Source organism: Bombyx mori, chromosome 14 (assembly GCF_030269925.1).
Source record: "Bombyx mori chromosome 14, ASM3026992v2".
NCBI classification, from domain to species: domain Eukaryota; kingdom Metazoa; phylum Arthropoda; class Insecta; order Lepidoptera; family Bombycidae; genus Bombyx; species Bombyx mori.
The window spans coordinates 2,089,078-2,103,902 of record NC_085120.1 but is presented as its reverse complement, the minus strand read 5'-3'; the positions used below and the strand labels follow the sequence as shown (position 1 = coordinate 2,103,902).

General features: G+C 41.1%; 1 protein-coding gene across 1 annotated transcript in view; it reads right to left on the bottom strand.

Annotated features, from left to right (window-relative positions):
• The window catches only part of NGR-A27 (neuropeptide receptor A27), an 81,398-nt gene continuing 66,573 nt past the window's right edge, over positions 1–14,825 (bottom strand). The window contains 3 exon segments of the mRNA NM_001134253.1: positions 1–505; positions 1,352–1,535; positions 6,863–6,975. Of these exon segments, the coding sequence (NP_001127725.1) occupies positions 184–505; positions 1,352–1,535; positions 6,863–6,975 (619 nt within the window). The 3' untranslated portion in view covers positions 1–183.

Here is a 14,825-nt window from a genome sequence, read left to right as displayed (position 1 = left end):
CACATACATAATATATTTAATATACATCGATAACCCTGGGAAAGACATTTTATATTTATCATACAAATATCTTCCCTTGGCGGGATTCGAACCCGCGACCCCCTTGTGTAGTAACCAATATTTTTTTAAGATCGCAACCCTACACTGGTGACATTAATCTTACTTCCCTCCCCAAAATAATACTTAAGTGTCATCGTTCTCCTCTCCAGGCATATATCCAAACATGAGTTGACTAGCTTCATTTTCACTGCACAATTCCGAGCCGGACCTTTCCTTGTACAAAACATGCATCTTCTTCTGCTGGTAGAAGTCTTTCTTCCACTCGCTGCAAAGGCTGGTTTCGGTGACGTAATAACTGCAGTTTTTCCGCTCGTTCCGGCATTTCGATCTGGTCCTCCTACCGTTGTGCACCACTGTCTCCCTGGTACTGGACTGTTCGATGTATTTGCTCCTTATCCGAGTTGCTTTCTTGCAGAAGAGAGTCTCTTTGAAGGCTATTCGGTATCTGAAACAGAGGGGTGATGTTCAGTTATGGGCTTTTTGATTTTACTGTGCATTACTGGTGGTAGGACCTCTTATGAGTCCGCACGGGTAAGTACGGCCTATTTCTGCAGTGAAACAGCAATGCGTTTCGGTTAGAAGGGTGGGGCAGCCGTTGTAACTATACTTGAGACCTTAGAACTTATATCTCAAGATGAATGGCACATTTACGTTGTAGTTGTCTGTGGGCTCCAGTAACCACTTAACACCAGGTGGGCTGTGAGCTCGTCCACTCATCTAAGCAATAAAAAAAATATGTAGATTATGTGCCAATGGAAAAGACGTGGAAAACTGTAAAAAAAAACACATTGAAACTCACATGTGAAATACAGATACGAAATGATTTAAACAAATTCACATAGCAAAACTAATAGAATATTCAACGATACCTACATAAATAAACAATTCCTTGAAAATGTGCGGATTGTGAAGCAGTAACTATATCAAATATTTATTTCAGTTGGGCTTTTCTTTGGAATCACAGTGATTTATTGACACGACTCTAAAAAAGTTAATGTGTCTGTGGCGCAGGCATAATATAATAGCGTATAGTATATAGTATATAGCTCATAGCACAACAATATCGCGCACCATACATTATTATGGGCCCGTTATGCGTATGGTTTGAAGGGTAGGGCAGCCGTTGTAACTATACTGAGATCTTAAAACTTATATCTCAAAGTGGGTGGCGCATTTACATTGTAGATGTCTATGGGCTCCAGTAACCACTTAACACCAGGTGGGCTGTGAGCTCGTCCAACAATCTAAGCAATAAAAAAAAAACTTAGCAAACAATTTCCCGTAAACTCACCTATGGCTCATCACGTTGTATAGAATAGGATTGACGGTAGCAGAGACGTAATAAAAAGCACCGGCCACGTAAAACAGGTATTCGTTGATGATGTGGTAATGAGAAGCGCCGGTGCCGTAGATGTAGAACAGCCTCTGGAAATGGAACGGAGCCCAGCAGACGAAGAACGCGATCACCACTGCCGCTAGGGAAATGAAGAGGACTTAAATAGTGATGATTTTTATCTTATCTTATACCTTTAAACGAGCAATTCTTGTATATATATAATCTGAATCGCGGAAACGGCTCCAACGATTTTCATAAAATTTAGTATACAGGGGATTTCAGGAGCGATAAATCGATTTAGCTACGATGTATTTTCAGAAAATGTTGTTTTATTCGTGTTTTCAATAATCAACCCTTCCCGACATCTATTGACGAATAATAATACTATTTTTCTTAATTGAGGACAACTAACCGCTTTAAAGACACAACAAGATGGCTTATCAAAAAAAAACCGAGCAAAGCTCAATCATCATCTAGTAAGTCTTAAACAGCTGTTTCTATTGGGCCGGCTCGGAATCCGGTTATTCGACACTCGAGGTTGGATGGCGATCCTTACTAATTGTTGGGCATGTAGTGAGCTAGCACAGGCGAATACCATTACCTTGCCTATTTTAAAAGTTTTATGTATTCATTTTGGGCATTTTTTTTTTTTCGTTTATTACAGATTTTGCATCCATATTACAATTATTAACATTTCATATTATAGTATAACAGAATTAAATAAAAACAATAACTACAATCTCGGAATAAAACAAAAACTTAATATTAACATCAAAACTACCTTAACCTAAAAGGTTTCAGGATCCAGAGTGCTCAACATGCACACGTTTTTTTTAATTTTTTTTTATTCCATAGATGAGTGGACGAGCTCACAGCCCACCTGGTGTTAAGTGGTTACTGGAGCCCATAGACATCTACAACGTAAATGCACCACACACCTTGAGATATAAGTTCTAAGATCTCAGTATAGTTACAACGGCTGCCCCGCCCTTAAAACCGAAACGCATTACTGCTTCACGGCAGAAATAGGCGGAACGATGGTACCTACCCGTGCGCACTCACGAGGGGTCCTACCACCAGTAAACACGTATCCAGTTCATATCCATCCATTATTGGGCAGTCCAGATCTATCCGCGAGGTAAACAGCCGCCGGTAACTATTGCGACTGACCCGCACGCGGCGAACCAGGGAAGCAATTCGTTAACGAATGATTGCTGCGAAGCTATCTATTCGCGCATTCGCAAACATCCCCGACACACGAATTTGTCGAGACTTGAGTTGACAAAGCTAGTGGCCTTTCATAAGTTTGCTGAGTAGAGTGGTTTAAATTTGTTGACATCATAGCGATATCTATGGAAATTGACGGTATGGAAATTTATATCACCAAGCTTAGAACACAGAAATCACAATATGATATCGCCAGTCACCTAGAGATATGGGTTGTAGTCTAATTATATAATATAGCGGTTGTCTCATTCTCTAAGCCGGAAAGCGTGACTTTTTCGTGACAGATATAGGTTCTTCTTCTTTTTCTCCACCTCATCCCGCTAGGTGGGGTCGGTACAGCTGATTTTTCTCTTCCATTCTCTTCTATCAGCCGTCATCTCAACACTCACCCCTCACTCTCTCATATCGTCATTCACACACTCCATCCATTTCTTCTTCGGTCGACCTCATCCTCCTCTACCTTGCACTACCATTTCCATACATCTCCTAGTCACATGCATCTTCTCTCTGCGCATCACATGTCCATACCACGCTAACCGTCCGATCTTTAATTTGTTGCTTACCGGGGCTACTTTCACACTTCCTCTAATATACGGTTATAGATTAGGATTAGAATACGCATAAATTTGCGACTGCGATTTGAATTATTAGGCCCGTTGAGTTTCTCACCGGACCTTCTCAGTGGATCACGATTCCGATCCGGCGAGATTCTGTGAAGCACTGGTCTTGCTAGGGATAGAGTTACCAAATTGGTTAGAGCCCCGTGAGCACACTTACGTGAGCTCTTTTTTCTGATCCTAATAACAATCTCTAAAGCGTTAGACAATTAAACCCACAAGATAAGAGCTTTCTGAGAGAACATACAAAGAGATTGTTTACAATGCCTTATCTCGACAACACAAAATATATAATTTGACCCTTCCGCCGTATGACCGCGATGTTATTCCACAAATGGATAATCCTTATGGGGGGTGGTATTCGTATTGTCAAGTTGGGGTGTGTTTCGGAAGCAGAGACATCAAACAGTCCTCTTAATTAAGAGGATTCTAGGGTTGCTACTTGTGCCTTTTTATGTACTAAAGAGGTAAGATTTATGTTCGTCTTTTTTTGTCTACTTAGAATTAAGGCGCAGTTTATCTCGATTTAAAATGAGGTTTATCCCCGCTCACCGCAGTATCAAGTTGAAAGTCGCTTCTGATATTTAACGCTGCGTGGTGGTAAGAATAATAATTGAAAGATTAAGGAATATTAATTTAAAATAATAAATAGAAATTTTATAAAAAAAAAAGTTGTCATTCAAATTTCAGAATAGATATTTCGTCTTTTTAATTAATGTGAAATAGGAAATGACACACGGACAACTGTTGCAGTGGATCGACGTTTCGAATTGTCTTATTCAGAACTTAAAAATTAAGTGTAATAATATCTATGTATTCGGAACAATATAATCAAAAGTTTTTTTGTACTATTCCAATTTTTAACGGATTCCTCATCCTATGATAATAATTAACATAGATAGTATTTTTTTAACAAGTGGATGACACTGGCGATTTTGTTTCATTTTAGTATTTATTAGTTACCTATTCTATGTATAGTATTTTTTGTATTTGATATCGTAATCAAGACCAGGCATCACAATGTCCTGTGTGGTGGAATTTGTATGGATGAGTTAATTTTTGGGTTTGACAGCTTAGGTAAGGTAACCTACAGTTACTCTGGGGGTACTTTTTGCCCTTTCCAAGTTCTGTCTCTGGGAGGATCAGGTATATACTACTCCACAGATCCAGCACTGGGTAATATATGAGTGGCTATTCATTCTGGGTTGGTACTTCCGGAGAGACGTGCCTCGGTTCTATCTGTATTTTGTGCCGTGTAAAGCTTCCTTCGACTCTCGATGTCAAACATCTTCACTACATTCTACCTGATATCTTACGGCTTGAATTTATTTATTGTGTTTGGGTACAACTGTCACGTGTTAGAAACGCCAGAAGTAATATATATATCTTTTTTTTTATTGCTTAGATAGGTGGACGAGCTCACAGCCCTCCTGGAATTAAGTGGTTACTAGAACCCGTAGACATCCACAACGTAAATGCGCAACCCACCTTGAGATATAAGTTCTAAGGTCTCAAGTAAAGTTACAATATATATCTATATGACGGCGTTAACGATATTTATGTTATATAGCACGTGCAATAGGAGTGACTCACACAAGCCAGGTGCGCCGGCCGTGTCGTTCCACTCGTAAACAACAGCTGCAACAGAAGTGACTCATAAGCCAGCTGCGCCGGCTAGTATAAAAAGGCGGAACGTGCCTTGAAATGAACATCTTTTCGATATCGAGTCGAGGGAACCCGCTCCTCCCCACGACCTCTCACAGCTGGAGTCCCGCAAGGCTCTGTCCTCTCACCCCTCCTATTTAGCTTATTCGTCAACGATATTCCCCGGTCGCCGCCGACCCATTTAGCTTTATTCGCCGACGACACGACTGTTTACTATTCTAGTAGAAATAAGTCCCTAATCGCGAAGAAGCTTCAGAGCGCAGCCCTAGCCCTAGGACAGTGGTTCCGAAAATGGCGCATAGACATCAACCCAGCGAAAAGTACTGCGGTGCTATTTCAGAGGGGAAGCTCCACACGGATTTCCTCCCGGATTAGGAGGAGGAATCTCACACCCCCGATTACTCTCTTTAGACAACCCATACCCTGGGCCAGGAAGGTCAAGTACCTGGGCGTTACCCTGGATGCATCGATGACATTCCGCCCGCATATAAAATCAGTCCGTGACCGTGCCGCGTTTATTCTCGGTAGACTCTACCCCATGATCTGTAAGCGGAGTAAAATGTCCCTTCGGAACAAGGTGACACTTTACAAAACTTGCATAAGGCCCGTCATGACTTACGCGAGTATGGTGTTCGCTCACGCGGCCCGCACACACATAGACACCCTCCAATCCCTACAATCCCGCTTTTGCAGGTTAGCTGTCGGGGCTCCGTGGTTCGTGAGGAACGTTGACCTACACGACGACCTGGGCCTCGAATCAATTCGGAAATACATGAAGTCAGCGTCGGAACGATACTTCGATAAGGCTATGCGTCATGATAATCGCCTTATCGTTGCCGCCGCTGACTACTCCCCGAATCCTGATCATGCAGGAGCCAGTCACCGTCGACGCCCTAGACACGTCCTTACGGATCCATCAGATCCAATAACCTTTGCATTAGATGCCTTCAGCTCTAATACTAGGGGCAGGCTTAGGGACCCCGGTAACCGTACTCGTCGAACTCGACAAAGAGGTCGACGTGCAACCTAACCCATGCATCAGCCCGCTGAGTTTCTCGCCGGATCTTCTCAGCGGGTCGCGATTCCGATCCGGTAGTAGATTCATTCGCGAAACAATTGCTCTTGAGTTGTTAGGTCTCCTTCGGAGGCGCTCGGGCAGTTGTTAGCAAATCCCACCCCTCTTGGCTGAGCCTTTGCTCGCCCACCTGTCCTGGTGAAACTGGAAAGGCCTTCGGGCCACCAGTAAACTTTCAATCATAAAAAAAAAAAAAAAAAAAAAAAAAAAAAAAAAAAAAAAAAAAAAAAAAAAAAAAAAAAAAAAAAAAAAAAAAAAAAAAAATGAACATTCGTTGGACTGCGCTTGCCTGGTGCACTTACTATATATATCCTTGTTACGTTGTGTGATTCAGTGACTGTTGTACGTACTGGTTAAAGTTGGACAAGTGTTAATGTGAATTGTTAAGATAACATATTGTTGATTAACTCAGGAACCAAAAAGTGACATCGTTTTACTTGGTGTTCAACAAGATAATGTCTACCCTCAAGCTTACATATATATATTTTTATTGCCCTTGTAGGCAGACGAGCATACGGCCCACCTGATGGTAGGTGGTTACCGTCGCCCATGGACTTCAGCAATGATAGGGGCGGAGTCAAGCCGCTTCCTACCGCTTATAATGGCATTAAATACGAGAAATTCAATCCTAAAAGTAGTTTCAATTGTGGCACATAAAAATTCAATGCTGATTGCTGTAAGGGAATCAATTAAGAAGGGCTACTTTAGCATTGTTCTTAAACCTTCTGAATAGTCTGAATAGAATAGTCAGGTAATTGGCCGGGAAAGAAACACTTGTATTCGCAAACGAATTCATTGAAATTTGGGCAAATAAACGCTTTTTTGTTCTGTAAAAGGTCTATTCAACTGTTTAAGAATAATAGAGCTAATTATTTTGCTTACCCAACATTCTGATGATGGTTTTCTTGGACTGCGCTTGACTTGCTTCTCCATGGACACTGCCGTTGACACCGTTCAAAGTGCCTGGGCTGCCCGGCTTACTGGTATGAGTGGACCTGGGAACAATTTCACATCATCGACTAAGGACAAGAGCCGATCGTAATTATGAAGAATAAGTAGGTCTCGCTCTACTAGATGCTAAAAAATGTTACACCGGTAAGAGTAACGCCATCTATCGCCGAATAGCCAAAACGAATATCAAATGATCTAGTAACATCTAGAATGCTCGAGATGTACAACGCTATCTATTGTCAGATAGCGGAAACACACATTGCAAATACTCGACTTGTGGGGAATGTTCTCGATGATTCTAGAGATGTCGTACCGACTATAAAAGCGTTGCAGAGATGACACGCAGTCAGTTAGTAATCGGGACTACTCGAAGCGAATAAGCGAACGGATACTCTGAAGCGAAGCGGAAGAAGTTAATTAAGAATTTAAAGTGTTCTGTGAGTGTTCTAAGTGCTAATACAGTTTTAATTTATACTTCGGTAGGTACCACCATCCTGCCTATTTCTGCCGTGAAGCAGTAATGCGTTTCGGTTCGAAGGGTGGGGCAGCCGTTGTAACTATACTGAGACCTTAAAACTCATATCTCAAGGTCGGTGGCGGCATTTACGTTGTCTATGGACTCCAATAACCACTAGGCGGGCCGTGAGCTCTTCCATCCATCTAATCAATAAAAAAAAAGTAGATAGACTTTAAGCGTTCGTGGCTTAACTGGGAACACACACCTTATTATAGCTTTAAGTTACTCGACCACGCCGATATTTAAACTCTACGTCAAGTACCAATATTTCAAAGTAAATACGAACTACTACTTCTACAACGAAGGAATCGTATAAGAAGAAAATAGAAATTTTTATTTGTCGTGGCCTAAAGGATAAGACGTCCGGTGCATTCGTATGTAGCGATGCAACGGTGTTCGAATCCAACAAGCGGGTACCAATTTTTCTAATGAAATACGTACACACTTATGAGATCTTCACGATTGATTTCCCACGGTGAAGGAATAACATCGTGTAATAAAAATCAAACCCGTAAAATTATAATTTGCCCCTGGCATTGCTGAAGTCCATGGGCGACGGTAACCACTCACCATCAGGTGGGCCGTATACTCGTCTGCCTACCAGGACAATAAAAATATCATAATAAAAAAAAGAAATGTCCGAAGAAAGCTACCATCCTGTAGACGGTACTGTTCAAAACAGACGCTGCTTGAAGTGTTCATTCAAAACCCAGTCCACGAGACCCGGAGCATTCTTCTCCGGCACCACATCTCTAGAGCGAAACTAGCGAATGCCATCTCTTCGCAGTAGTTAAGGACCGCATCATCCAAGATTGTGCCCGCCTCGGAACACTAAGAACACGAAATCCGCTGTCGCTTTTAAACTAGACGCCGTTTCGTCGCTCACGCGGGATTTTTAAAACGAATCCATTTTGCAAAAACATTCCTTTCTCATGCAGAGGCACGTCCGTTTGGATAGATTTAAAATAGGCCGTATTTTTTTTTCATGTTTTAATGAGTACGTAATCGGAGTCATCAAATAAGATTCGTTCAGACAAAATTCTCTTCTAAAAGAATGAGACTAAATGAAACTGTTGAAGTTTTAAATTTAAAATTCTAAAGGAGATTTTTTATGATTTTAAAGATTCTAAAATTTTTACTTACTACGTCTGCAATTTACTACGTACAACTTTATATGGAGTCAGCATTTCGACGTATTTTATATAGCAGCACATCAGAGATCCCTTACATCATTCCCGAAGACAAATACAATGATGGTATTCATAATATATTTTTTGAAGTCGCGTCTACAAAATAGGCAATTTTTAGTTTAATTCTCTTTATAGAATTTTGATTCTCAATTGTCTTTGGTTGATTGATCGGTCGCATAGATATTTAGTGGTGGTCAAGTGTCATGTGAGCCCACACGGGTAGGTACCAACACCCTACTTATTTTTAACGTAATGCATTACGGGTTGAAGAGTGAAGGAGCCGTTGTTTTGTAAAAATCAGACTTAGAGATCATGTTTTAAGGTGGTGGGCATTTACGTTATCGACGTCTATGGTTTCTAGTAACCACTTAAGACCGGAAGGGCCGTGAGCTCGTTCAACCATCTAAGAATAAAAGTAGAAAGTTTTAATTTGGGACGATTGTAAGCGTCGCAGTTTTTAGTAATTACTAGCTGACCCGGTAGACTTCGCAGTGCTTCAATCGATAAATAAAAGATTTAAACTTTTAAATAAAACAAACAAAAGAAACCCGTCCGACGGGGGACGCATCAAAGGAAAAACAAAATCGTTATTTTTATTTAATTCCGTGCATTTTCATATTTTTCTACCTTTTAAACCTTCTCTGGACTTCGACAAGTAATTCAAGACCAAAATTAACCAAATCGGTCCAGCCGTTCTCGAGTTTTAGCGAGACTAACGAACAGCAATTCATTTTTATATACAGAGAAGAAGAAGATTATTTTTCATTTTAAAATTAAAAAAGACAGCGATTTTAATACAATAATTGAAAAATCGATTGAATTAATTTCAGTCAATGAACAGTACTAGTACTAAGTAGTACTACGCTATAGTACTTTGTAATTTTTATTGTTTAGATGGGTGGACGAGCTCACAGCCCACCTGGTGTTAAGTGGTTACTGGAGCCCATAGACATCTACAACGTAAATGCGCCACCCACCTTGAGATATAAGTTCTAAGTATAGTTACAACGGCTGCGCCACCCTTCAAACCGAAACGCATTACTGCTTCACGGCAGAAATAGGCAGGGCGGTGGTTCCTACCCGCGCGGACTCACAACAGGTCCTACCACCAGTAAATTAATAATAAAAATAAAATTTATTGTACACAAAGAACTCTCAGAAATCAGAATATGAATCCAATAATGTGTATATACACGAGTTACAACTTGCGAAGTCATTCGTTCGTGACAAACATATTTCGTCGGTAAGTACTAGTTCTTTAGTACCTAACAACTCAATATATGTATGTTTGCAATGTGTAATCTTACGTTTATTGGGGATATTATGTATCTAAAATGATAGGTTTTTATCTACGAGACTAAATAATTGTCTTTAAAGCCAGACCTCTATCCAAAATAGAAATCTGAAAGTAAGATAAGACTCGCACTGCAATTTACTGGACTTTACTGGTGGTAAGACGTCTTTTTTTTTTATTGCTTTGATGGGTGGACGAGCTCACAGCCCACCTGATATTAAGTGGTTACTGGAGCCCATAGACATCTAGAACGTAAATGCGCCTTAGAACCGCGACCTTAGAACTTATATTTCAAGGTCGGTACCTTGAGATATAAGTTCTAAGGTCTCAGTATAGTTGCAACGGCTGCCCCACCCTTCAAACCGAAACGTATTACTGCTTCACGGCAGAAATGGGCAGGGTGGTGGTACCTACCCGCGCGGACTCACAAGAGGTCCTACCACCAGTAAACGGGGTGGGTACCTACATTGAATGCCACTTGAGCCGATGTCCTCAAAAAGTGTTGCTTACATTTGTTTCAGTTTGTTTGTGAGTCCGCACGGGTAGGTACCACCACCCTGCCTATTTCGGCTGTGAAGCAGTAATGCATTTCGGTTTGAAAGGTAAGGCAGCCGTTGTACTGTTAAAACTGAGACCTTAAGAACTCATGTCGGCATGACGAGAGCCCGCTCCGGACAGATGGTCGATCATAATACCGTCAGACAAATTATTTTTAATAGTATTTACTGCACAGACAAAAAAGAAATTTTGTATTTACAGCAGGCCAGCGATTTTGCAACGGATTTGAACCCGCTTACTCATTGTATCTCTCTCAATCATCTCTTATGGTTGTATAATTTCAATGTCATCTAATTATTCGAATCGAAATGCATTACTGCTTCGTGACAGAAGCAGGCAGGATCCCGGGACTCAGCCGGGCAGGCCCGCAACAAACCCTTCAACCAGATATTACGCTGACTTCGAAGTTTTGCGGTTTCAATTTTGATTAAACGAGGTTAAATAAATAATTGAACAACCTACGTGAAACTGCCGGAAATAAGCAAGCTTTTTAGCTTTTTAATTAACGTGATGAAGGTATTTTACCCTGAACAAAGTATTTTAGACCCAAAAATTATACTTAATTACGAACAGGGCTCACATTGAAGATATTAAGGGATTAGAGAAAAAGCTCCTTGGGAGTACTAGATTGTAAAAAAATAATTTTTATGCTTTTTTTTATTGCTTTGCTGGGTGGACGAGCTCACAGCCCACCTGGTGTTAAGTGGTTACTGGAGCCCACGGACATCGCCACCCACCTTGAGATATAAGTTCTAAGATCTCAGTATAGTTACAACGGCTGCCCCGCCCTTCAAACCGAAACGCATTACTGCTTCACGGCAGAAATAGGCAGGGCGGTGGTACCTACCCGCGCGGACTCACAAGAGGTCCTAACACCAGTAATTACGCAAATTATAATTTTGCGGGTTTCACTATTATTACACGATGTTATTCCTTCACCGTGGAAGTCAATCGTGAACATTTGTTGAGTACGTATTTCATTAGAAAAATTGGTACCCGCCTGGGATTCGAATACAGGTGCATCGCTCAACACAAATGCACCGGACGTCTTATCCGTTAGGCCACGACGACTTCAAATGTCAAAATAAACTGAAAAAAGTTAAACTGTAAAACGCCCAAGATAGCAGATTTCCGCGTAAGCTTACATTACGTCCTACTGTACATAAAATTAGGAGGTAATCAGATTCAGAAAGTTAGAATAGTTTGAGCAGGAGATATCAAAGGGAGCATAGTGTAACTATGATTGAGTTAGCGGATAGTTCGAAGCAGCTTGAAATTGTTGGAGTGGCGTGTCCGGACCCTTTGATGCTAGATCTTACTACTTACTAATATTACTGGTGGTAGGACCTTTTGTGAGTCTGCCGTGAAGCAGTAATGCGTTTCGGTCTGAAAGGTAGGGCAGCCGTTGTAACTATACTGAGATTTTAGAACTTATATCTCAAGGTGGGTGGCGCATTTACGTTGTAGATGTCTATGGGCTCCAGTAACAACTTAACACCAGGTGTGCTGTGAGCTCGTCCAACCATCTAAGCAACAAAAAAAAAAAAAGATCTAGGCTAGATCCAAGCTAGATTTTTTTGCTAACCGGAAGGTAGGCTATGTCTATATCCACAAATATTTAAAATTCAAATGTCAATTATTGATTTATGTTCACGTATTTGTGGGTGGGTAAGCACTTATACAATGGAATTGAGACTTCAATTTAATTTTTATGTCTCAATGTGGTTGTTCTCGTGATGTGGGTGCGACACAAATGATATGAAAAAAACTAGATGTACTTGCTATATTTGTCTACTTGATGTGTCCGTTGTATTGTGTAACAGTTATCATTTTGTCGCAGGATTAGTTTCGAGTGGTGGTACCTATGCTAGCAGGCCCATTCTAGTATAGCACTGTTGTATTGTACTGGTGGTAGGACGTCTTATGAGTTCGCACCGGTAGGTACTACCGCCCCGCCTATTTCTGCCGTGAAGCAGTAATGGGTTTCGGTTTGAAGGGTGGGGCAGCCGTTGTAACTATACTGAGACCTAAGAACACATATCTCAAGGTGGGTGGCGCTTTTACGTTGTAGATGTCTATGGGCTCCGGTAACCACTTCAAACCAGGTGGACTGTGAGCTCGCCCACCCGTCTAACCAAAAAAATTTTTTTTATTGCTTACATGGGTTGACGAACTCACAGCCCACCCACCTGGTGTTAAGTGATTACATTGGTAAAGTGGTTAGTGATTACCAAAAAAAATTACGTTGTAGATGTCTATGGGGTTCGGTAACCACTTACATATGCAGTACAAAAAAAAACTAGTCTTTGGGTGATGTTGCATTTTTTTCGCTTTTTTTTTATATTTTATTTTTATTGCCCTTGTAGGCAGACGAGCATACGGCCCACCTGATGGTGAGTGGTTACCGTCGCTCATGGACTTCAGCAATGCCAGGGGCAGAGCCAAGCCGCTGCCTACCGCTTAATACTCTCCATAAGCCTCGTTTGAAGAAGGACATGTAATAGCGCTCGGGAAACATCGTTTAAAATTTCGTTTCATTGCACCTACCACTATTCACTCTGCACTACCTTTGGTTGACTGGTAGAGAATGCCTTAGGCATTAAGTCCGCCAATGTAAATTTTATATAAAGTGTAATAAATAAATAAATAAATAAAATATTAAGAACAGAAAAAAAGCAAATGATAAATAAAACAAATGGTACCGCAATAAAGAAAAATACAGAATTATTACAAGAGCAATATTTAACTAAACAAAAGATAAAACTTTGAAAATATCAACAACAAAAAAATTACGGCGTACGCCCTCAATTCTAGTTTTTGTGTATCTTTTTATTCATTTCTAGATGTTAAATTGACTGTTAAAGTGATGTTTTCTTTTCGACTTGTTTTATCTTATCAAATTTTTTGTTATGAGCTCACTCGTGCAGTCCTCAAGTCATCAATCAACGGTCAAAACTACAAGATATATAAAGCTATTTCAGAATATGTACAATTTACAAGACATGTATAAGAAATTGAGGTTATGGAATGAGCTCCCCTCCACGGTGTTTCCCGAGCGCTATGACATGTCCTTCTTCAAACGAGGCTTGTGGAGAGTATTAAGCGGTAGGCAGCGGCTTGGCTCTGCCCCTGGCATTGCTGAAGTCCATGGGCGACGGTAACCACTCACCATCAGGTGGGCCGTATGCTCGTATGACTACAAGGGCAATAAAAATAAAATAAAACATTGAAAAGTTTATCAACGCTTCGTCTGTGCGACTGCGGTGAAGCTATTATAAATACACACAATTGCTATTGACACTTCAGGATCACATCTATAATCTATACGTATAAATAAAATTGGAGTGTCCGTTTGTAATAATGAAATAACCGCTTTTTACTACATGCATATGAATATATATATATACGGTTCATACACCAAAATTATTACATTGTGCACCAAGGGAGAAAAGTAGGACATTTCCTTCCGCGTGCAAAATTGCCACCCTCGCCTTCGGCTCAACACGCGGGATGCGATGTCCTACTTTTTTCCCGCGATGCACATACTATTTTTTCTCCTATCAGGCCGACAGTTCGTGGAGTACCGAGCCGGGGTCCAAGGGCGAAGTCCTGGCGGGGGGGAGCAGGGCGGCAGGAAATTTTATTGCCTTTGGTTTATTTCACTTTTACACTAAACACAATATTGCAAATTACTTGAGCACAACAATGGCGGACAATTTTAGGTGCGTGAGAGCAGACGTAGACACTAACGCGCATGCGTAGGTACTTGTCAGTACCCAGGGAGAAAAAGTTACACTTTCTTCCCTGTACAGCGGGAGGAAAACCGAACTTTCGGCGTAGGTAGGGGAAAAAACATTTTGTACAATTTTTGTCCGTCTGTCTGTCTGTCAGTTTGTTCCGGCTAATCTCTGGAAAGGCTGGACCGATTTTAACGGGACTTTCACTGATAGGTAGCTGATGATATAAGGAGTAACTTAAGCTACTTTTTTAGACTAGCTTCACCCCGCGGCATCACCCGCGGTACGACAATAACCGCGGGTAACATCGCGGGACTCAGCTAGTTGTTAATGTAAATATAAATAGTTGGAAACAAATCACGCACGGTCATCGGATCCCGAATTAGGGTTCCCGTTGTGTTATGGATACCAGAGACTGACATACATACTTATGTAGTTTATATACACGGCCCACCTGGCCACCTGGTGTTAAGTGGTTACCGGAGCCCATAGACATCTACAACGTAGATGCCGCCACCCACGTCGAGACATGAGTTCTTAAGGTCTCAATTTTGACAGTACAACGGCTGCCCCACCCTTCAAACCGAAACGCATTACT